The 25,915-nt window shown below is 34.2% G+C and overlaps 2 protein-coding genes across 2 annotated transcripts; both read left to right on the top strand.

Moving 5' to 3' along the window:
- The first annotated feature begins 72 nt into the window (after window positions 1-72).
- LOC149416871 (transmembrane protein 245) lies at window positions 73-25,628 on the top strand. Its single transcript, XM_089641026.1, has 12 exons — window positions 73-597; window positions 764-910; window positions 2,432-2,660; window positions 3,065-3,638; window positions 4,531-4,702; window positions 4,899-5,066; window positions 6,484-6,667; window positions 10,224-10,408; window positions 12,261-12,492; window positions 18,707-18,881; window positions 24,477-24,665; window positions 25,206-25,628. Exons 1-12 carry the CDS (start codon window positions 220-222, stop codon window positions 25,222-25,224), a joined length of 2,652 nt encoding a protein of 883 aa, XP_089497152.1. The 5' UTR covers window positions 73-219; the 3' UTR covers window positions 25,225-25,628.
- On the top strand, window positions 14,269-16,872 carry LOC149416872 (uncharacterized). The gene is made up of 2 exons (XM_089640666.1): window positions 14,269-14,509; window positions 14,616-16,872. The coding sequence occupies exons 1-2, from the start codon at window positions 14,345-14,347 to the stop codon at window positions 16,287-16,289; spliced, it is 1,839 nt and encodes a 612-aa protein (XP_089496792.1). The 5' UTR covers window positions 14,269-14,344; the 3' UTR covers window positions 16,290-16,872.
- Window positions 25,629-25,915: the final 287 nt, after the last annotated feature.

Genomic DNA, 25,915 nt, shown 5'->3' with positions numbered 1-25,915 from the left:
GATGTTAGTTTCTGTGGATATCAACAGCTGTTCACAACTGTCAAAACACGCCCAGCATAATAATAGTGTCAGTGGTGTCAGAGCCGATCGGTAGATAAAAAACACGCATGGAAATTAGCTCATCGTGTATTTTTAAATAAAGATTCGTATTACGAAAATATGAATTTTTAGTCTGATTAGTTTATATTATTGTATAACATTGATTAATGAATTTTAAAAATGCAGAATTCTCCAAATTTAGGCACTCATTTCAACAATATTTTTCACATGATCGGTGGTTTACCACAAGGTCACGAAAAACCATTAAAGCATGCCCTTTATAATGCCATAGCCTTGTTTTTACTTGGCGTTTGCTGTGCCGTAGGGTTCGCCCTATTTTTGGTCCTAGACCCTTTCTTCAAACCCCTTCTATGGGCTCTGCTGGTTGGGTCTCTTTTGCACCCAATCAAATATTCAATTGCCACAAAAATGAGGAAATGGTTCCAGAAAATGGAAAATACAAACAGGCCACTGATTGTAGGAGTGGTCACAATCCCAATTGATATTTTAAATGAAATATCTAAAGTTATAAACAGAGCAATACAAGATTATTATAAGGTTTGCATTGATTTTCCATTACTTTGGTAAGCCTCAAATAAATTATTTCCGAATACAATGGTTTTTGCGCGGTTATAAAATATTAAATAACTTGTTTTAGAGACATTTAAAAAAAATATACTTGGGTCATGATATAATTAATTAATTTATTGAATGAATATTACAGATAGCTGGTTGCCTGTTTTTATCAACGGGGGTTTTGGTGTGGTTTTACAACTGGTTTCCTTGGGGATGTCTCAGCTACGTTTGGAGGGTGGCCCAAATGTTCAATTTTGCCATCACCACTTTCTTGAGAGTTTGCAATACTTTCACGGTAAGTGAAATTCATTTCAGTTTCATATTTATATCTGGTGGAAATATCAATAAAGTTGGAGAAGCAACTCGAGAGGCTGGGCTCCTAGGCCTACTATAGACGGAGGCCGCCCGGTAAATATACAGATACAAGGGATATGGTTAATTGGCACATTTTTTCTGACCACCGAACCTGAGTTGGCATCGTGTTTGGGTACCCACCCAGGCGTCGTGCTTTCAATTTCTTGGCTGGCTAAGTCCTCCATCACGAAACAAGCTAAATTTTCCACTTACTGTGGTGGTAGTAGAAAAATTAAAAATATTGTTAGGTTATTCGTCATTCGGGAACGGTTCCATGATTACTCCTCAAAATAACAATTCAACACACCTATAAAAAGTGCTATAAAGTTATGAAAAGTGATGAAACAAAAACTCGGTTAAATAGTTACATATATAACCTAGTTTTTTTTCCATCACTTGTTATGTATTGATTATCACTTGTTATATGACGGCCGGCATAGTCCAGTGGTAACGCATTGGACTGCCATTCCGAAGGTCGCGGGTTCGAACCCGGCGTGCGCAAATAAATTTTATTTGATTAATTTGTGTTATTTCACAATTAATTAATTAAAATAATATATAGTATATTTGCGGCACGTTCCAGAGTGGAAGATACTACCAGTATCGCCCTGGTGTAAGACCACCATTCAGAATTGAAACGTTGCTCCAAATGGCTTTAGCCGTGTTTAGTGACTAGATCTGAATAGCCAGGTACTTCCCCACCTTCCTCTTTCCCTTCCCCACTTACCTTCAGCCTCACAACATCCCCCAATTGGGGATGCCATAGTCTCACTGGCTCCAGACGGGAGCAGTTGGGACTCTTGTGAGGTATTCACTATAAAAAAAAAAAAAAAAATGTATGTATTCCCGGGGGTGACCCCAGGGAATACATACATATTAAAAAACACTTTGCATCAGTTAGATAACAATGACAAACAGCTATTTCAGTAACCACAATGCATTAACGAAATGTGAATAATATTAAAATATGAAATAAAATTTTAAATTTGTATTGTCTATTGTTTCTTCACATGGTATCATCATTTACGTTTAAATTTTCAGCCTGTGTTATATGTTATATAACCACAGATTTATTTAATTTATTATGACTGATTTTCTTATGGTTTTGCTTAACACACGCATCATCGTAGTACAAAATTAAACTAATAAAAAAATAAATAGTGTTTGCTTATATATGATTAATTTAATTTTGTACCCCGATGATGCTTGTTTAAAGCGAAGCCGGATGACCGAAGCTAGTAAAAACCTCAAGGGTGCTGTTGTTGTACTGTCATGTTATTGTCAGCGCATTGGCTCCTTGGGCTTTGTTTTTTTTTAAGTTCGTGCCCAGAGCGGACTGCTCCAATTGGGCCAATCTGATTCAAAATATTTTGAAATCGAAGCAAGTGCGGTGAGTTAGTAGCAAATCCGCTACGGATTCATTGGCATCCCAAAGGTTAAAGGGTATTTTTTAAATTTTCAGTTTATTAGTTTAGCCGTCGGCTACTTCATAAGCATAGCCGTGCTTTGGAACAAGGAGCGGGAAGATCTGTTCAGGAAGATGTCAGTCCTGGTTTGGCTGTGCGTGAGCAGTTATATCGCACATCTCACGGGCACGCTGCAAGGCTTTACTTTCATCATCCTGCAGATCATTGCGCTTATTGGGTTCATCATACAAGTCAGCGAGAATTACAATAAATCCAAAAATAACGGTAAGAAACAATAATAAACCTAATTGAAATAAAATATTTTGGCAAATACTATAAATAAATAAATAAAAGATAAACTTATAATTGTATGTCCTACAAAAAAGCAGTGTTACTTTCATAAACCATTTTACAGAGACAGAAAAGTCGATTTTCACAACAGCAAAAACTATAGAACACCGAGATCTAGTATTGTGCAATTTCCTGTATTATGTATATTTCTTGGTCAAATGTTTTAATTTTCACTGTGAGTTATGGTTCTATACAAAAATATCCATTTAACAAGACCAGATGTCGTGTGTTTATTCCATATTTTGCAATTTGTTCCGGCAGGGAAGCGTTTAAAAATTCGGGGAGAAGACAGGTAGTAATTATTACATATTATAATAATGATTCATTATTGATTTTAGGAAAAGAAATTTCATACATGAAAGCTGCCAAGTGGACTTTTTATAACAAAGAGAGCTTTGAAGCAATCAGTGCAGAAAACAGCAGCGATGACAAAGAAATTGAAAATAAACTAACAAGCTCGTCAGACGAAAAAGCAGCTATTTCGGATTCTTTCGAAAAAATATCAAGAATCGACGATATATCCTTTCCTGTCAGGTCTCGGGCCGCCTTTCAGACCAGGACCCTTTCTTCTTTACCTCTGTCCACACCAGAGTCCAAGTCAGCTATAGAGAGCCATATAATAGCATCACTTCAACGCAAAGCCTTAAGCACTGACCTCTGTGGAGACATCAAGTCATCCAAACCCGTGATACAGATTGACGAAGAGTCAGAGAGTACCCCTTATTTTAAGTTCCTGCTTTGGGCCTGTGGGGCTATGGTGCTGTGGAAGAATTCCTGGATGTGGCCTTTAATTTTAATAATTTTAGGAATATTTATAATAAAGACGATCGGGCAGCTCTTCGGCATGTGGAATTTCCTCGGGAATCATATTTGCGAGGCTGTGAGCAATATCAAGTCTTGGTGCAATACAAGGTAAAGTACTCATCTTAAGTAATGCTGTGTGGGGAGTATTTTAGAGGACATGAAGGAGGAGTGACATGTTGTGGGAGGGAGAAAACACAGGGGTCGGCAAATCATTCCACACCCAAGCTGTTGAACACAAGAATGAATTGTAAAAGCGACCCGTTCTCGTGTGACAAAATGTCAACGGTGGGCGTTTTGTGTGTTTCCCACCTGATCACTGGTAGCAAAGGGATAAATAATGCTAATTCCTCGGATCTTCTTCTAGTTAACCCATCTGAAGTTATTTTGACTGAAACTGACCATGGCAACTGAATTAATTTTGGTGCAAACTCGTTTTCAATTTATTGGATGTAGTAAAAATGACATAACTTTTTGTTGTTTAGTAGGTATAATTTTTTTTTATCGAAGAAAGCAAACATTTTGTGGCTTGGTATTGTATAAATGATTTTTTTTTTACTTAGTTTTAAACCACTTTATTTGTGGTTTCGGTTGCACTCAACCTTCTTAGGACAATGAGTTTTTACTGTCAGTTTATATTTCCATTGTCATGAAGAAGGTTGAGTGCAACCGAAACCGGTCGACCTATATAACTCAAATAAAGTGGTTTATATCATTTTTTATGTTATGTTGACTTTGAATCACTCTAGGCACGAGTATTTATGTAAAAAAATAGATTAATGAATAATGTCATTTAAAAGGGTTCTATAAATAAATAGTCTTGATTTATTTAACAGCATAAATTATGCCCGCCTAGCATGAATCTTATTGAAATGGTCGATTGTCGTGAATAAGTGATAAGTAATAAGTCGATAATATATTATGTACACACAAAAATGACAAAATAATTGCATTCAAATCTCAATTAACTTAAGCCAATTATTAATTATTATTTTTTTTTTAGGTACTCGGCATTGGTTCCCGCTCATATGCAAGGCATTTTCAAAATACTGAGCAAGTTCAACAACACATTGCACGAAACGGCCAAGGATTCTATTGATTCTGTGTCGTCCATTGTTGTGATTTTAGGACTTATAATGTTTCTGACGTGCTCTCCTATCTTCATGGGAGTTCAGGTAAGATATTACCTTTCATACTTTTAGGTTTTTTGATTCCCAAAGTTTCTTATTTCATTGTCCACGATACATTAAAGTTTGCACCGACAGTTAGACCCTGTGCGGTTGTTGGCATAGTATAGGTTTGCTGATAGATTGACGCTTTGCGGATGAGAGGATTAAAGATACCATTCATAGGTATGTTTGATTATTCCAGATATATTCTGAGGGAATAACTGTTGTGCAGCTAACTGGAAGCTTGATCAATCGCACTGTTGTTAACAACCCAGAACTGAGGCAGCTCCTTCCGCCTGGCCTAGATGACACTATCGATTCCCTGCTTGACAATGCCTACTTGTATGGAAGAGAAGGGTTATCCAAAACGGTAAGTAGTTACACAAATAAATATTAATAATAAGTTTGTAAAAAATGTCACAAGATCTTCGATTTTCACTTCAAGTGTAGCAGTAAGAGCTCTATCGCTGGTTTCGGAGATCGCAGGCTCAATTGGTTGTCTATGGTCATGATACAAATTTCGCATGTTATTATTATCAGTGCATTATTTACGGAATAAACAGGCAAAATAACATTGAAAACAGTCAGAAAAGTGTGAGTGTAAGTGTAAGTGAAAGTTTAAGTGAAACTATTAAAGTTAAGTTACAAATGTAGGTACATACTGTTAGCAATAATAAAACGCTAAGTAAATGGTTATGATGAAATATAATATTGTCTTCACGGTATATGACAATAATAACATCCAATATTCAGTAAGGTTATATCGCGTATTGCGCAGTTCAAAATTCCAGCCGTTGGCTGTTGACTGTTGGGACGGGGTGGGACGGGTGCTGCCTCATCCCGGGTGTCCAGCAGGTCCAGTCAATCCCTTCGTTACCGGCTGATACGCACGGCAGCTGGAGTAGTTTTCCTGTTGGCCGACAGAGTGCACCTCTAGCAGCATAAGACCGAACCAAATGCCTGTGGCGCCAATATTTAAATATGCAGCTAACAGTACATTGTAAAATGAAACTCTTCAAAAACAAAACGTCTAGAAATATTTACATCTTTAATGACCAACAAAGTAACTGGAAGAAAACTGAAGGAGATTGGCAGGAGTGGAGGCATTTTCTAGAGGTGGCCAGAACTTTTCAAGTGTTATACGTTATAGCACCCTTGATGCAATATTTTATGATGATGAAGAGTACATATTATTTCTTTCCAGCTGTCTTCAATTTGATAGTTTTCTGTTGAATTGTGTCAGATCACAGTTTTTGTTGTTGTTTTTTTTATATATATTTTTTATTTCACCCCATAAGAGCACCCATGTCTGTACAGTATAAGACAGGGTATCTATATCACCACCTGGTTGGACAGCGTTGTGAGGTGGGTAAAGGTAGAGGCCGTGGAAAGAGAATTTTAGAATGCGGGTCTTGAGGCCCGGATATAAAAACGAGTCAAAGAAACGACTCGTTCTCGTGAAGCCAACATCAACTGTCAGGTGTTCCTCTCGTGCACGTTGAGTTTCGCATATGTGCACCGGTGTACAGGGGATCAATACTGCTAGCTCCTTAGAGCAGGCTCCATTGAAATAACTGTAGAACAGACTCAGAATGCCTACATTGCATCTGTGCATTAGATATTGACGATCAGACGAACCGCCCTCCTTTGCACAAAATCCAGTAGGTTTATTTTAAGTATTTTGGGGCTTCAGCAGGTGAATCCCAAATTTAATTGTTGAACATACCTACTTAGATTTGTTCTGGTTATTTTGCGTATATACAATTTGTGTTGCTTTCTGTCTGTAGATAAAGGGAGTGCTGCAGGACAGTGACGAGGAGAAGAGTGCCAAGATAGAGAAGCAGCTGCTGGAGTTGTGGGACCGGGTTTATCAGGCCTGGCTGTCCAACAACGATGTGGGGCCGCAGGTCAATGCCGCAGCCATTGAGCAGTCCTGGAGAACTTTTGTGGATGATATTACCAAGACTCCAGGTAATGAAGACTACCTTTGTTCATGCACAATATAGGAAATGATTAGCTTTATAATACTTATGCGACAGTTAGACACAATGGTGTCAGTGTTGGGCAATCTTCACATCAATCAGATATATTTTTTAAATTTTTATTTTTTATTAACGTTATGAACAGTCTTTATACTTTCATATTTACAGTGTTTATATCATTGACCAATAAAAGTCAACCTAAAAAATGTAAGACCAAATTAAAAAAAGAAAAATACATAACAATATAATACAAGCAGTTCTGATAAAATGCAACTACTTAAATATACAATAAGTTTAAAAAATATATATTTTCTAAATATTGAAGACAATATTAGTGATTTCTAAACGAAAATCTGAAACAGAAAAATCAGAAAAGGAAACGGTCACATCTGGGACTCGAACCCAGGACCCTTAAATCCTCAATAAAAATGTGCGGTGAAAAAATGAAGACAATGTTAGTAGTTCTTATTCGAAGTATGATACAGTTAAAAGTGACCGAGGGGAATAGGGTCCCATTAGCTTAGTTGGTAGAGCACTGTCCCGGAAAGACAAGGGTCCTGGGTTCGAGTCCCAGATGTGACCGTTTCCTTTTCTGATTTTTCTGTTTCAGATTTTCGTTTAGAAATCACTAATATTGTCTTCAATATTTAAATATTACAATTTGAGGTTTTACTCAATAAAGTTATTCCGAAAAATAAATATATTTTCTAGGTTTACATTTAAACATGGAGTGGATATCAATAATGACTACCAGAGAAAGTGACGTTATTCAATTAAAATTGCAGTTGTTCAATTAAAACTGCTGTTCAATTAAAACTGCTGTTATTCAATTGTGCTGTTATTCTGCCACTCAAACTTATTTATTTCAATTCAAACTGAAAGCAGAAGTGGAAAAAAGGAGGAATTGTGATGAAAAAATATATAAGTTAAAATAAAAATTGTAACCTCTTGCTTGACAGATTTAATATATACTCATTTAGATGAAAAAAATATTTTATCTGAACAACAAAAAGGTTGTCGCAGAAAACATATGGGATGTAAAGAACAATTAGTTATTTATTCTGTAATTCTAAAACAGATTCAAACTCGAAAACGTAATTTACATACTTGCTATATAGACTACCAAAAGGCTTTCGATAGTGTCCCGCACTCGTGGATAATCAAAGTATTAAATATATATAAAATTAACCCCATTATTATTAACTTTTTGGAAAATATTATGTCCTTTTGGAATACCAATTTACTTATCAATTTAAAAGGTAAGAAAATAGTAATACCGGACATTTCAATTAAAAGAGGGATTTTTCAAGGAGACTCATTGAGTCCTCTTTGGTTTTGCTTAGCATTGAATCCTCTATCTAAAGTTTTAATTAAAAGCAAGTTTGGAATAAAAATTAAGGGTAATACAAGGGAGAGTAGTACAATTTCGCATTTATTATTTATGGATGATATAAAATTATTTTTGAATTCTGAACAAAATTTAGAGAAAATGATCGAGGTAGTTAAAAACTTTTCAGATGATATCAAAATGACTTTTGGTTTAGATAAATGTAGAACGATCCATATAGAGAAAGGCAAAATTGTAGATGGGGACGAGAGTATATTTAGAAATTTCCAAATTACTAGTATGAAAAGGGATGAGGTTTATAAGTATTTAGGATACCCACAATCAAATAGATTAGACCATACTAGTATTAAAAATGATATTAGGATTGAATTTCAAACTAGGATCAGGAAAATTTTAAAATGCAATCTATCTGCTAAAAATTTAGTAAAAGCAATATGTAAATCCTTGGGCAATACCTCTATTAACGTACTCATTTGGCATAATTAAATGGTCCAATACAGATTTAGATAAATTAGAACGATTTTAGAACTATGCTAACAAAAAAAAAAATTAGGAGTCATTTTTATTTTTCATTAAACTTTTATTGTAAGACAATTCAAGAATATGATTTGAAACAAAATAACAAAACTTGAAAAATGTTAATAAAAAGCCATTACATTAATATAAGTACCAATTTATGGTATATAAAATATTTTAAACTAGGATTAGGATGTTTTATTTCTAATGTAATAAAGTGTAAAAAATTAGAAAAATAATTACCGTTGCAAAATGCACGGTAAGTTTATTGAAAGTGATATCAACGTTAGTTTAAGAACAATATACATATTGTATTTGAAGAAACCTTTTCTCTTTCGGGTTCTTGCTGTAGCTTGCATACTAAGTATAAATGTTCCAGCAACAACCTAAAATCATTTAAAATACTCTTTTTTACAATGTCTAGAACAATATTTTAATCATTAAAATTATCTAACGCATTTGACTTCATATGAATAAAATTTTAAAAGACAACAATTTCAGGTAAATCAATCAAAGTTGTAGTGTATAAAACAAGTTAAATGAAAACACATAACAAGCTTTACACGGAACAGGTCAGAAAGATGTCAAAATTTTATTGTGGTCATATCTCCACTACTTGAAGAGTTTTCATTTTGAATACATGTAGGGTAACGAAAGATTTTTTAAATATTTATGTTGAGGGATCAGTAGGATTTATAGGCCCTGTTAGAAGTTCTACCGAGCCGAACCCTCTGATATGAAAATATCTGGAGTCGGTGAATTATTTTCCCATTTGATCTCTGGTGAGTTGACGTGTTGTTCTTGTATTGTTTTGTATTTATTTTGCTTATATAATGCACTTACATAATGTTGATTGACTAGATGATCATTTGTGGAAAAGTGTGTGGAAGGGTTTAGTTTTTCCTATGGGGAAGATTTAACCCGGACATAAAATCGAAAAGAAAAAAAGAATAGACATGTTCGATTGAATGATATTTTTTTATGAATGTTATGAATTTATTGAGGTTTGTGTTAAACAGATCGATATCAGAGCATAATCTATTTTAAACAAAATTTCTTCTTATAAATACATTTTCAAGATAATTAGTAGTGCTCTTAAGAATATAAAATGTGTCCGGAGATCGAGTATCTCTTAACGGATATCTGAAATTTATATTTTGTAATAGGTACGGGCAATCACTAAAATTATGAATTATCGTATTTCAAAGTACATGCCATTTTTGTTATGTTGCATGATTAACTTTCACAGATATCTTCTTCTTTCTAATTGACATTTTTGTTAAAAACTTTGTGACACTAAACTTAAATATTCTAAATACAACCTTTTTTAAAACAAAAATTTGGTATTCAGAGTTAGAGTTAGTTACATCAAATTCCATATAATATTAGGGCATTTGGTTACGTTCAGTTTCAACATAAAATATTTTTATCTTTTGGGTGTTAATTGTAGGTTTTTTCATTAGGTTAAAAAAGTTTTCTACATATGTCAATACATCTCAAAATTATGAACGGGTTGTTTCACAGAATTTGAACAATTCAACAAATTTGAAAGTAAATTTTCAAGTTCTGTTATTATTTCAGTTCTGTGAAGCAACTGGCCTATAATGATGTATAATTCACACTTATTTGATAAGTTTTCATTATCGTTATTATGTTTATGTGTTTTTTTTCTATACTTCAGGAATATTCAACACAAGCGGGCTAGTAGATTTCGCCAAACAGAATGTTGGCACATTGATGGCCCTTCTGGATTCCTTGTGGTCCCTTTTCAAGGGTAATATCACTCTGGTGTTGGGGTCCCTTACTTCAGTCACTTCTGTGCTCCTCGGAGGCAGCTCAGCCGTTCTGAATTTCATTCTTGGCATGGTGAGTTCAAATACATATTTAGAACTTACTGTGATAAATATCTAATTATTGAATAGGAAGAAAACATTTCAAATAAAACTGTCTTCATTATTCGTACTTTGAAAGTAAAACATTTACATATTTACGTTCTAATACAACCTTTAAAAAAATCCTTAGCATAAATTAATTACATGCCTTCCAGGCGCAGTCCCTTCATACATACATTCTTTGGATGCTGCACATCCCTTGTAATACATATCCCTAAAGACAAAAATATATTAATTATAATATATATATTCGGAATAAAAAGCTATGGATTTATTTTTTCTAGTCATACAGTGTTTAAACAGCACTACTGCAATTTAATGACACTTTGTTGTCCTCACTTACAACACACAACCAAATGACGCGACAGATGAATCGAGTTGAAATATTGTAGAAACCTCATATTTAGTCTGAAAAGTCTTTGAACACTGTAAACGCATTTGTCGACAGCATCAAAGTACAAAAAAAGAATTTAAAGCTTATGGGTATAATGCACAGATTAACATATCTACATATTACGAATCGAGTTGTTTGTTTTTGGTACAATTAGGAATTTGTTTGCATGACACAATATCAGGGACAGATCCGACGGTCAGCATTTTAGCAAATGCTGACTGAGCCCCCACTGCTGACCCCTCTGGGGCCCCCTTGCAGTTCTGTCTTTACCCTATGGGCCCTGTATTATTTTTTAACATTAACTTCACACAGGATGCCCAAATAGGAAATAAGTTCCTCAGGGCATAATATGTCATATACACTGAGGACACAGGACTCTGAAGATATTAAATCAAATCTTCCATAGGGCCCTAACCTCTCAGGAGGCCCCGGCTAGGTGCCAAAATGATACACATTGAGGGCACAGGACTTGTGCAATGATGGAGGACTTAGCTAGTATTGGATTGAACTCGCTGGCATTTGTCCACTCTCTACTAGCCGGATAATCTGATACGTTTTAACAATTCTAAAAGATTTCCATATAATAAAATACCAAAGGGTAACGGTCTAAATATTGTCCGGATTCTGACTTTCCAAAAAGTAAAAATTGAAAGCATTGGTTTGCCCTCCGACCTAGAAATTTTTTCGCTTGCTGTGCTTGTAAATTCGTTGTCCTTGAGAATGACAGTTATAACAAAATTTTCACTCTCTTCCCCCACGCCGTATAGGTACCCTAATTGGTGATGCCACGTAAAAAAATTTGCCTGTATCGCTTTTCCGTATTATAACAAATTTTCAACTCCCTGTGCATCACGCACAAAAAAATAGAAAAATCAGCGCACGCAAAGCCAATGGATAATATGTTCTAAAATGATTGCTAGCTGTTATTCTGCTATTGCGACAAGGTTAAAGTCCACAGTAAGCACTAGATAATTCCTACACCTTTTGATGTAAAACAAATCTGCTCCGTCAAAAGGTTTTGTTAGGTATTTTGGCCACAAATCCAAAATAATGTTTTCCTTCAGCCGTTCCTCAATGATTTTCATTACATTTACATTCAATTTGAGATATGTAGGTAGGGTCAAAGCATTTTAATGAGTTCCTCACTAACATTATTTTAAAGCCCTTTCCTTTACCTACAGTGTGTGTGCATTTTTATTTAAATATATATTATTCTAAATTGGCGCCCAAATTATTAACATTAATTAACAAATTTTAAGATTATTTAACAATTTATTGAGCAAGGAAATATTATGAACTGTTCCATTTCCTAGGATCTTGTAAATGTGTGTTGACTCTAGCAAGTATTTATCATGAACTGTTCCATTCCCGAGGACCTTATAAACGTGTGTTATATATTTCATTTGATGAATCGTCTTAATTTCTTTTCAAGGTTGTTTTCTTCACTACCCTCTTCTATCTTCTCAACTCCAGCTCCGTCTTGTACAAGCCGATTGAAATGATATCCAACTTTTCTCCAAACAATGGTTCGAGGTTTGGCTTAGCATTGACGGATGCCGTGAATGGAGTATTCAAGGCTACGCTAAAGATGGCCGTGTTCTACGGTCTATGGACTTGGCTCATTCACAACCTGTTTGGAGCTAAGATTGTTTACCTGCCTTCGGGTGAGTTATTTCTTTTTTTGTACTGTGATACCCAATTAAGAAGTTTTCCCACATAAGACGTTTTATTTTTCCTGTCCCTTTGAGCTATAAGGCTACGTCCGCACAGACAGGCGGCTTGCTTAGCGCCTAGAGCCTAGTGGCTTGTATTCTGGCTACTTGCTAGGATACACGGTGACCGCACTGAAGGTGGTTTGCGTGGTGGGTCGCTAGGTGTCTTGGTCATTTGCTTGTCGCCACGTTAACGAGATGTCACTTTCAAAAATAGCTCTAAAACTGCTACTTACAGAAAATTCATCTTTAAAATATACCATTTCACGGCCTTATCCATCATGTTGGGTTCATGACATAAATAAGTCACGGTCAAGTCATGGGGAGTTTAATGTTCTGTATAAACAATTGCGTAATTTTGACGAAAAATTTTACCAGTCCAGTCCAGAGAATCATTTGATCTACTTCTTAGTATACATAATCCAACGCCATAACCATAATTAATGTCTCATTGTAAAAAAAATTATGACAGAAATAAATAGATCACTTTTTAGTACATACCATCTTTTTCTACTTCGATTGCTACCTCTTCCCATAGTTTATTAATATTTTTTTTTTTTTAAAGACAACTCCATTTTTATGGAGTTCATTAGCTGGATTCCACAGAGGTTCTCTTTTAAAAACAGATGCAATTAATATTTCGTCCATTTTTCTCTTCAAAAATGCCTCGCGCCTAGTGACAAAAAACCAACACGTTGGTTCACTTCGATACACGCAAAGCGACTAGCATGCGACTAGCTAGGCGCCAAGCGCGCAGTGCGGCCAGTCGCGAGTATTCTAGAACGTTTGTTTTAGTAAGCTACTCGCTAGGTGACTCGCTAGACTCTAAGCGCTAAGCAAGCCGCCTGTCTGTGCGGACGTGGCCTAAGAGAGTTTCACTCTAAAATTTCTTAAAGTGTATTTATAAAAATAACTTGAAATGAGACAATTTAAAATGCTCATCAATAGTTTGATTGTTGTTTTAAATGATTTTGAAAAAGTTATAATTAAAATTAAGGTCGCCGGTGGGAAGCAGATCATAGGAGTACTGTAAATGCACTGAAACTTTATCTTTTTAGTTTATTTCTGGAAATTCTAATGAAGAATACAATGATCTATGTATCTCAATAAATGAGAGAAACTTTAATATTATCAGCGACTTTACTCAAATAATTGCTTTGGTTCAGGCGGGTCATTTCTTAATGCGTGTTTCAAAAGTGTCAAATGAATTATCCGATTTATCTGTTATTAAGAATAATTTTGATTTTATCACTCAAAAGTAATTAACGGGCATAATATTTTTGATTGTGTCACCCAATAGTAATTAAGGGACATGATAGTTTAGATTTTGTCACTCAATAATAATTAAGGGGCGTGATAATTTTGATTTGGTCACTCAATAGTAATTAAGGGGCGTGATAATTTTGATTTTGTCACTCAATAGTAAAGGGGCATGGTAATTTAGATTTTGTCACTCAATAGTAATTAAGGGGCGTGATAATTTTGATTTGGTCACTCAATAGTAATTAAGTGGCATAATAATTTAGATTTTGTCACTCAATAGTAATTAATAGTAATTAACGGGCGTCATATTTTTGCTGCTCCCAATATATTCTATACGATGTAATTATTTTTTTATTTTTTAACTTCTGCCGGTTTAATAATAATGTGTTTGTTATTTTTGGTCCACCCGTTCTACAACTTGTGATAATGTATGCAATTTTAATTGAAATTAGATTATTGGAAAGCGTGGATGCATTTAATCAATTTCACTGTTATTAAACGAGAACACAAATATCAAGTGCGTTTTTGACACAAATTAAAAATGTGCCTTCCACTTAAGCTTCTTTACTTTCTTTACATTGTGAAATTTGCAACATGCAGTTATAGAGTTATATTTGAAAGTTGTAAATCACCCGGTTGGAGGTGCTCAAACAATACACCTGAAGTTGTTTCTTTTTCTTGCCAAGATGGACGAGGGAACAACACAGTAAGTAACATAATTCTTTGGAATACATTATAATATGTATTCATACTTCCTTGTTTAAATAAAATACTACATAGTAAGCTTGTTAATCCCTTGTATTTTGTTTCAGAATGTCAATTTCTACATGCAGGACTATTTTTATAAATCTGTCATCAGTTTATCAATCCTTGACTGTGGAATTGTTGAGTTGCATTTTGAATATGTGCCAACTAAAATTCATGCGAATTTAAAACAACTTCATATTGTTAACTGCTTTCAGTTAGATTTCCCCATCACAAACCGTGATACTTTGCAATATTTACCGAGCAATGTATCCTTCGAGAATGTCAGCATTATTCATAATATCCCTGGACGTGCATTCACTGATTATAAGGACGAACGTTGCTGTATTGGACATCAAGAACACATAGATAGAATATTGTTTAAAAACGTCACCATCGAACAGATTGATCACAATGCATTTGACAATTTGCACGGAATCAAAGAATTGCTTTTTGATAACATCACAGTCAAAACAATCAAAGAAAGAGCTTTTAATAACATTGTTATGAGCGTGGATGGTGTATTTCTAATGAATAGTTCCAATATTTACATTCTTTGCTCAAATGCTGTTAATGTTAACAGTCATAAATTCATATTTAGTCAGAACGAAGTTAATGAATTGCACTCAAATGGATTGAATATTACAGCGGAACAAGTCATCATTCAAAGAAACAATTTAAGTTTAATAAAACCAGAAGCTTTTGGTATCGTAAGCAACTGTGTGGAGATTACTTACAATGATTTTGACCTTATTAAAACAAGCGCTTTCATGAATATCAAAACTGATTGTCGTAACAAACTCTCCCAATACACATTCTCTTATAACAAGGTGAGAAACACGGAGATTGGATCGCTTTACTTTGACAGAAGCACATTTGAATCATCCGACAAACAGATGGACATACAACACAATATGATCAACTGTGTTTGCAGCAGAGTGGCCTGGCTGTATTTCTATCCTTATTTGGGAGATGCTTTCAACATTGTCACTGAGCTGAATGACAAACTGCTTTCTCCCGATAATAACAATACTTGTCTGGACTCCCCCTGCTATCTACCGCTAAGCATTATCAAAATTGTGATTGTCAATAACATGTGTCATCTCGCTGCCGAGGCCAGAATGATGTGCTATCTTTATTACGACAAAACAATCCGCAATATTTCAGCCCAAGAGTTGGAGTTGAATTCCCACTATAAAAAGCAAACAGGGTTGAGTAATCTAGAAAATTATGATCTCAATTTAGGCAGATTGGAGTTAAATGTCACTGAGCCTGCTCCAGCATTTTACGTAATAAAGACAGCGTCCAGACATAATTTAACAACGAGAGAAGAGTTGCCTACACGTGATGTCTTAAATGAATCGAGGAACACACAAGGAAAACTGGAAAATATTGTTTTACAAGATTCAAGTGTGAATAAAAGCAATGTTTCGTCACAGCAACGTGATATTATTGATGGCCGAATCATGGGCTTAGTATCATACATGAGAACTCTTAATATTTCCAATGCTACTATTGACAAAATACTCAACAAGGATAATAATTCTACACCAGCTTCACAGAAGGAGCCACAGGGCGCGAGCGAAGTAGCTAGCTTCCAGTCCATCTCCAAATGTTTCGACAAAGAGTCATGTTCAAAATATGTTCAAGAAAACAAGCAGAGGGCCCTGGATTTCTATAAATATTTATATTCCCAATTGCGTCCTGTGAGATATAATCCACAAGGGCAAACACAAAAATAAATTTAACAATTTAAAAAATAATTTTGTCGTCGAACTTGATTTTACCGGAGTATGACTAAATAAGCAAATACTAAAGAGTTTTTTTTAGTTTATTAATGCATAATATATCTATACTATATTTTACTGTTATAACCAGTGCCCTTCACATACATATATAACAAATAAATGCACAAAGACAAGTGGGAACAAAAAAAAAACTATGTACGACTTTTGTAAATAGTATAAAACAAAATATCTATCCGCGTCTGTCTGTTTGTGCGCTTAGTTCTTCTAAACTACACAACGGATTTCGATAGGATTTTTAATATCACTTAGAGAATTTCTTCCGGAAGGTTTATATATATAATACATGAATATTATATTTATAGAAAGTAGAGAAAAGTTGAGAAATGCCGGCTACACTTCAGCAAACTGAAACTCAACTTTTATAACCGGATTACAATACAAAACTGACTAAAAATGCATTATGTACTACATACTAGGTTTAATAAATTTAGATGATAAAATAAATAATTGATCTCAACTTTCCCTATCAGTTCTCTGTTTTAATTATTCGTTGATTAAAGAACTTATTAAATATGTATGTACCTAAAATTTTTTGGTGATTTTAAATAAAAACCATTATTACTTTTTGTAAATACCTAAATCAAATCAAACCCTGTTAAAGCAAAACCACCCAGATCAAAAGGCCGGAACACTGAATCAAACCGACCTCACAAATTATGAGAACTTCCAACATTTAAAATTAAATAATTTTTATTTATTAAAACATTTTAAAAGGTTTTAGTTAATTTAATTAAGGCTGATTGGATTCTGTGTCTTGTGATCTATTAGTTTTTGGTTAAGGATAAACATAACGTATATTATAATATACGTGTTCATAGATGGCGTTAATTTAATTATTTTATTAAAATTCACTTTTTGGAAGTTATATTTAAAAAATTTATGGTAAATTATTTGTACATACGCAATATGAATATAAATAAATAGTTTTGTCCGTAAACAAACTCAATTCTTTCAAGAAAGGCATAAAAATGCAATATTGCATCGGTGAATCAATCCAATATTGTATTTGTACGTCTTTCTTGCGAAGAGTTGAGTTTTTATAAGGCCAAAACATTTTATTCATGTTACGTGTGGACGGGTGCAAACAAATGCATAATTTGTTTGGCAGTGCCTCGTCTTTGTTTCTTCCTACACATCAAACTCATAACTTTCGTTAGCTCCGCTGCTCTGATTTTTTTTTTGTGCATAACAGACATTTGTCCATTTACAATGCACATATAACATAAACTACATATTTAATTAATAAAAGAAGAAATATGTAATACATATTTATATTGGGTAAAAAATGACATTTACATGCCACTTGAATCCTTTGAGGCTACTATTAAAAATATCGACAATCTTAGACATATTATTTAATAGCGCCATACCTCGTGTCATACTTATGTTGGCGTCCTTGGTAATAATTGCTTGGTACAAATAACTAACATTATTCCTGGAGGTATGGGCAAAATTATTCATAATTTTAAGAGTCTTTGGTAGCGCGTTTTATCTTTGTGATGCATGAATCGCGGGTACTTTGCATGCATTCTCATATAAAGGTATCTAAGGAACTTTTTTTTTTATTTCTCACTGTATTTTTGCTGGTATGGGGCTCATACGGCTGAGACGTATTCAATTTTAGACCTTATAATGCAATTATTCATAGCCATCATTGCTTCAGGAATAGAAAACTGTTTGCAATATCTTATTACAAACCCTAAAAGCTTGTAGCATGTTGATGTCAAGTGCAATATATGATCTGAAAACATAAGTTTGGTATCGAAGACTACCACTACGTCCTTGATGAATTTTACTGGTGACAATATATCTTCTTTAAAACAAAAATCAAACTTGATGGGGTTTCTCAAACGTGTATATGACGTAGTGACACTTTCTTTGTATTAAAAATAATTTATTTTCATCAGCCCATGATGAAATTGAATCCAAATCGATTTGTAATTCGACACAATCTTGCCCGTCACAAATCTTTATAAAGTAAAGTAATTTGAGATCATCAGCAAAAAGCAGGCAAGCGACATATTTGATCCATTCTTGAATGTCATCAATTAAAATTATAAATAAAAGTGGCCCTAGGTTTGACCCCTGTGGTATTCCAGAGAATGCAGAGAATTCCCTAGACCCATATCGGTCGATGCATACACACTGTCTCCTATTCATCAAATAGGTGGCAAAAAAAATTAGAAGAGTCTTGTCGAAACCTATTCTATGTAGTTATCGCACTATGCGGTTTGGTCATAGCTCAGCGACATTTTCAAGGCGACGCTTCCATGCATATCTCCCTATGTTTCTATTATGTAGTTTGTATATATAGCTGTCACAGCTGTACCTATTATTTTTATTACGAACAGCTCTGGCGGCGATCCTGGCAGCCGTGCCGTTCCTGGGCACCTACCTGGCCTGCGTGCCCGCTGTACTGGATTTGTGGCTCGCTCAGGGTCAGCCAGTGCTGGCCGTCCTTCTGGCTGTGTGCCAGTTCGCCCCCGCCTCCTACGTGGACACCATCATCTACAAGGAGATTAAGAAGTAACGCATTTAAATTTATAGATGCATTCTGACAATTTATGGGCAATGTCCATTAGAGTAGAATAAAATATAATAAATTTACTTCTAATAGTGCAGCAAAAGGTACCATTCAAAGGCATGAGTAAAGTTGAGGTGATTTAAACTCCAACACATTTCATGACCATCATATCGACAGTCAGTGTAATTTTAGGATTTTTGATCAAATTGATTTTATAATTTGATAAAAAGCTGAAAAGGCCGAGAATTGAATGGGGACCGTTCTAATAATATCAATAATATAAATAAATGTGATTGTTTGAACCACCCCAACAAATTAAAATAAATTGGAACAGTATAGGTATCTAACGGAAGCAAAGAAGAAAATGAACCCTCAGGCTAATTTGTTCGCTTCTGGGAACAGCTCATATGGTCTCACAGAAATCATTGTGTTTTCCTTACTGTCATGGATTGAAATATGATCTTATTATTTATTTGACAAAACACACACCTATATCCAAATATCATAATAAGTAATATATTATAGATATTTCTCAGATTATTTATCCATGCGTTGCTGTGGCTAAATCTGTCTGTGCTGATAGAGAAACAATAGCGCATGTTGCTTTTACATCAAACAGATGGATCTGTTTTTAAAAAAAAAGTGTTTTTACCTGTCACAGGTGACATCTATAAAATATAGGTATATAAATACATACACATATTGGAATGCAACGTTGTGTCAACATTTCGAAGCAATCGGAAAAGAACTTTAGGAGACTTAACTAACAAACAATCAAACATTTACATTTTTGTTTATATAGATAGATTATTGACTGCAATCGATGAGTATTGTTGACCTTCAGTTTGCCAAGTGTATAAACTCCATTATAATGTCCGTCAGCTAATGATTTATTGATGTTATTACTACTTTGTTGTTATTATTGTATCAATTTATAACGCACCATTTGTGACATACATTGTTGCTTTTTATTGAAGAGAAAACACAGATACAGACTGTGATATACATAGTTAAAAAAATAAAATGAGATTTAGCCTGCATGCTGTAATTGTATAGTGTAAATTAAACATAATATTAATTGTTGCATCTCCGGGTTTTCTCACAAACTCTCTTATTAAATAAAACTCTGACAAATCAACTCAACAAAACACTTTGAACTTTAATGTGATAGATTGACAATGAGCTCTGATATCTCAATTAGCAGGCGGTTGGAATAATCTGGAGCTTGATCCAGTTGCGGCTAGGGAATGCAATCCCGCAAGAAAATGTCAATCCAGGTATTAGCGGGACTGAACAATCTTAGTCCCGCTGGATCCAGGTATTTGCGGGATCCAGCAGAGTGGACTTAGATATCTAATCAAACGCATAATAAATACCTCAATCTACCAACCTTGTTTTTAGACTTTTAAATTTATACCTATAATAAAACAAGTTCTTTGGGACATTTTAAATGATTTATTAATAGGTATACCTTTAGTTAGACATAGATAAAGTTTAAGTCATAAATTGGCAAAGAATAAGATAAGACATAAATTTACATAACATACCCGCCTCGGAACAGACTTTGTCTAGTGAGGTGGGTAAAAGAAATCTATATACACAAATGAAAATAAAATAAAAGCCCGGATTGCCGGCACTGAAACTGAAACTGAACTGAAACTTAAATTTAAATAATAATGTTCACACGATAAACAATATTCTTGTACAATGAGCATAATAAGTTTAATTAAACATTATTTTGGAAATAGCTTCGTAAAAAAGTTAAAGTATTAATTGTGTCATCTGATAAACGGCTTCTGATATTGGACACAAGGTAGCCAGCGGCTGAAAAAGCTCGTTCAGCTTCCACGCTGGTTGGCACAATAGTCATTAGCGCATTGGAAGTGAATTGAAGGTATGCGCCTTTTAATCCACCGGACTCGAAGTAATTCATTTCCTTCGTTATCAAAACCTCAAGGTTGCTCATATTGCCAGATATGTTGATGGGCTGTTGATCTCGAACTCTTCATAGTAATCAAAGTCAGTTCGAGTTCGTCTTGAAGTGACAATGCTGCGCTTCTCTGTAATCCCGCCAGTCCAGCGGGATCCCGCAAAATTTTCGACCGAGATTAGTCCCGCAAAATATCTGCGGGATCTCGGTATTTCGGGATCCCGGTATACCGGGATTGCATTTCCTAGTTGCGGCTCTTGACTTTTTGTTGTACTAGAGTGCTAATATTAAAAAAATGGCACTATTGATATCGTTGTAGCCTAAAGCATCTTCTTGTTTTTTTTCAAAAATTCGGTTTTTGTATGAAGATTTTGCGGCGCACGGCTAAACTGAAATTTTCTGAAAATCTTCATACAAAAATCGAATTTTCGTAAAAAAAAAAAAATCTTTGGAATAAACAACATCAGTAATATCGAATTTTCCAAAATTGGAACTCAATCACACACAAAAGTTACGAGCCTCCACTGTCTTGATCTGGAGATTCCTGCTTTATTTTTCATGCACTCAGTCTCTACAATACTCGACAGCTAAACACCATCCGTGGGCAACATAATAGACTAATCTTGTGCCATCTATGGGTGAGCTCTTACACTTTTTTTTTTTATATTAACTCCACACAGGAGGCCCTGAAGAAAATAATTTCCCTCAGGGCCTATGTCATCTTTGGGGATGCTGTGTGGAGGGTCTTTTTGTGGAGAGGAAGGAGTGAACATGGGTCTTGAAGAGTCCCATGTTATTGGAGGGAGGAAACACAGAGGCCGGCAGTTCGTTCCACAGCCGAGCTGTTGAACTTAAGAACGAATCGTAGAAGCGACCCGTTCTCATGTGACAAATGTCAACCGTGTACAAATGTTGGGCGCGCATTGGCGTGTATCCCGACTACGCACCGGTGCCGAAGGGATCAATGACGCTAGTTCCTCAGAGAATCTTCCATTGTAATACCGATAGAACGAGGACAGCATACCTACCTGACGCCTGTGCTCTAAAGATTGCAGTCCGTTTGTTAAGATTGGGGAATCTATCAAACGGACCGCCCGTTTTTGCACAGAGTCAAGGGTTTTTATCAGGTATTTAGGGGCTCCGGACCAGAGATGGCTGCCAAATTCGACAGTAGGGCGCACTTGCGATTTGTACAGGGTCAGCAGTTGTGTACTATTAAAGTATCTGCGGGCCCTGTACAGTACGCCCAGCTTCTGAGAGGCCAGCTTTACTCTGGCTTCAATGGAGCCCCCATACCTGAGCTGGTCACTTATAGTTACACCAAGCATATCAATGGAAGGCCTGTTCGGAAGATTGCTTCCGTTGAAGGAGACTAGGTTATCATTTAGATCCCTTTTAGACGTAATCAGACAGGATTGGGTCTTTGAAACATTAAATTCGACGAAATTAAAACTTGAGATTACTGTCAAAGATATTACAATAATATTATGTTGCAACTTTTATTTACTAAGCATATGCCTATTAACTTTTACCTCTTTTTACTATTTAATGTTTTTTTAATCACTTGATAAAAGCTGATATTAAAAATGGTCTAATTTCAAGGGCTTAAAGTCCAACAATATTATCTACAAAAAAACATTCCATTCCATATTGGTATGTTTTTTTGTAGATAATATTGTTTGACTTTAAGCCCTTGATTTGGAACCTACAAATTAGCTGCTCGGGTGTAGACCATGTTAACTGATAAATACTAAAATAGTTTTGAGCTATAACATTTTTAACGTTTGGATACTTAAAAATAACATAATTCATAGAATAATTAATTAATTAAATAATTAATTAATTAATAATAATTCATCAAATGTTTGGCTTTTCCGGAAACTATAGAACATATTATATCGGGATGTTCTATATTAGCACCGTCCGAGTATACATTTAGGCACAATCAAGTTTTAAAAATAATTCACCAAAATTTGGTAATTAAACATAACTTGATTGACTGCCGTAATATAGTACCACATTATGAATACGAACCAAATTCATTTTTAGAAAACGAATTTTATAAAATATATTATGATAAAACTATACTAACAGACCGAACGATTAATCATAATAAACCCGATATAGTTTTACATGACAAAATTAAAAAAATAACTTATATCATTGATGTCGCTATTCCAAATTCCTGTAATATTCAAAAATCTGTTAATGAAAAAATAAGAAAATACACAGATTTAGGAAATGAAATAAAAAGAATTTGGCATTCTCAGACTATAAAAATATTACCATTCGTTATTTCGGCTACTGGCATTATACCTAGCTCTCTCATTAAAAATTTAGGCGTATTAGATGTATCAAAAAATGTATATATAAAGATGCAAAAGTCAGTCATTTTGAATACATGTAGGATAACAAAAGATGTTTTTGAGGGATCAGTAGGATTTATAGGCCCTGTTAGAAGTTCTACCGAGCCGAACCCTCTGATATGAAAATATCTGGAGTCTGGTGAATTATTTTCCCATTTGATCTCTGGTGAGTTGACGTGTTGTTCTTGTATTGTTTTGTATTTATTTTGCTTATATAATGCACTTACATAATGTTGATTGACTAGATGATCATTTGTGGAAAAGTGTGTGGAAGGGTTTAGTTTTTCCTATGGTGAAGATTTAACCCGGACAATAAAATCGGAAGTTTAAAAAAAAAAAAAAAAAATTAAGAGTCATTTTTATTTTTCATTAAACTTTTATTGTAAGACAATTCAAGAATATGATTTGAAACAAAATAACAAAACTTGAAAAATGTTAATAAAAAGCCATTACATTAATATAAGTACCAATTTATGGTATATGAAATATTTTAAACTAGGATTAGGATGTTTTATTTCTAATGTAATAAAGTGTAAAAAATTAGAAAAATAATTACCGTTGCAAAATGCACGTTAAGTTTATTGAAAGTGATATCAACGTTAGTTTAAGAACAATATACATATTGTATTTGAAGAAACCTTTTCTCTTTCGGGTTCTTGCTGTAGCTTGCATACTAAGTATAAATGTTCCAGCAACAACCTAAAATTATTTAAAATACTGTTTTTTACAATGTTAGAACAATATTTAAATCATTAAAATTATCTAACGCATTTGACTTCATATGAATAAAATTTTAAAACACAACAATTTCAGGTAAATTAATCAAAGTTGTAGTGTATAAAACAGGTTAAATGAAAACACATAACACGCTTTACAAAGAACAGGTCGGAAAGATGTCAAAATTTTATTGTGGTCATATCTCCACTACTTGAAGAGTTTTCTTCGTAGTTTTCGATAGAAAATATGGAATCAGCGACACTATCAGCACTGTCAAAAAGATCCACAGAGTTTACAATGTTTTTAATCACTTCATCCGTTAATTGCGATGACACAGAACACGGCAAGTGTCGCCTGTCCGCCGTCTTGGACCACTTACCATTCTTTACTTGTAACAGTATGTCGGATACCATAGATTAAACACTATTTACATGAGAATTTTTTTTTTCATGGTCTACAACACCCGACCAGCTCAAATATATACCATGTTTAAACGTTTTCCTAGATAGGAGGTATTTTGTTTCCAGTCCCTTATAACCGTACTAAAATCTTTGTATTTTTCTAATTATTACATACTATTTCAGTGGTGGCCACCCATATTTCACGGGACTGGCAATTGCGGGGGGCATATTTTGCCTCGGGGTTGAGGGAGCTATCTTCGGGCCGCTGCTGCTGTGCTGTCTACTGGTGGCCCTCAACCTGTCCTCCACCCTCTTTACCGAGACTCCGTCCGAAGAGAGGGCCACCGCGTCCACTTTGCAGGCGCAGCTGGGGTAAAACTGAAAACACGAAAAATTTGATGGATGATTGAGGAAATTTTTTTAACAGTTTTATAATATCATCCAAATTGTCTTGATTTTTATTATGATAAATTTTGAATAAATATGTATATATGTTTGTACTTCATTACCAGCTTCAAATTTGAGACTTTATTAATTTCATTGCAAATATATTTTTTTATAACTACAGTAAAACTAGCTTAGTGAAAGTTCTCATTTTCACTCGAAATGTGAATACTGGTAGTATGCATTTATTGAATACCGGGGTTAGGAAGTGTTGATGTATTTTCTTATATTTGAAGATATTGCTAAGTTTGCTAAACGCGACATTCAATTCTTCTTCTACTAAAATTTAAGTAGCTACATAATATTATTTTAAACTTCTTTCATTAATATATATTATATTGTGGTGTAAGCATGTTCAATGTTTTGTTTGTCCTTTTTTTAATGGTGTTGATTGAATACTAATATTTTTTTGTTTGCATGGAATTTTAATCTTATAAGATAACTTTACGCATGTTTTTTTGCTTCCAGACTGCGACATTTCACCTGAAGTTACAACTCTACTGAATTGAAATCATTTCCATAATGCATTTATGAAAAATTTGAAAAGCTTTTTATCGAAAGAGATTTAGAAAATTGCTATTGCATATTTTATTGAGTCAGTACGACTGGCAGCTTAAAAGGATGTTAATTGTTATTAGAGATTATTTTATATAAAAAGTGAATTTTTAAACTCTCCATAGTAATATCGTAAGTTGTTTTGATGTGACAATATAACAAAGATAAAATAAAAGAGAGAAGTAGATTATAATAATAAAGCAATTAAAGGAAATAACACCAATCTTTTCCGAACAGAAATTCAATAATATTTTTGAAATCCTTGATGATTTGGTAAATTCAATTCTTATTAAGCATGCTTCGAGTTTATTTATATCTTTTTATCGCATATCTCTCTTATCATGCCAAATATTTTTAACAATTAATATATTTTATGATAAAATACTATTTAATATTCTTATTGTTATATTATATATATCTTTTTACTATTTTATATCTTCTTAATATGCACACTGGAGTATAGTGATATTGTTTGTATATATAATGATAAAATCGTATACAGAAAAATATGCAGCTTAGCTGTGTTTTCATTGTTTGACCACCAACGATATTTAAATTTAAAATGTGTGAAACGGGAGTGGTGCATCATAAAATGTTGTGCATAGGTCTCCCCTTGAGATCAC

Source organism: Hesperophylax consimilis, chromosome 16 (assembly GCF_061612785.1).
Source record: "Hesperophylax consimilis isolate HC1 chromosome 16, BYU_Hcon_1.0, whole genome shotgun sequence".
Classification (NCBI taxonomy): Eukaryota; Metazoa; Arthropoda; class Insecta; order Trichoptera; family Limnephilidae; genus Hesperophylax; species Hesperophylax consimilis.
The sequence above is the reverse complement of the archived record's forward strand: the minus strand, read 5'-3'. Positions and strand labels throughout refer to the sequence as shown.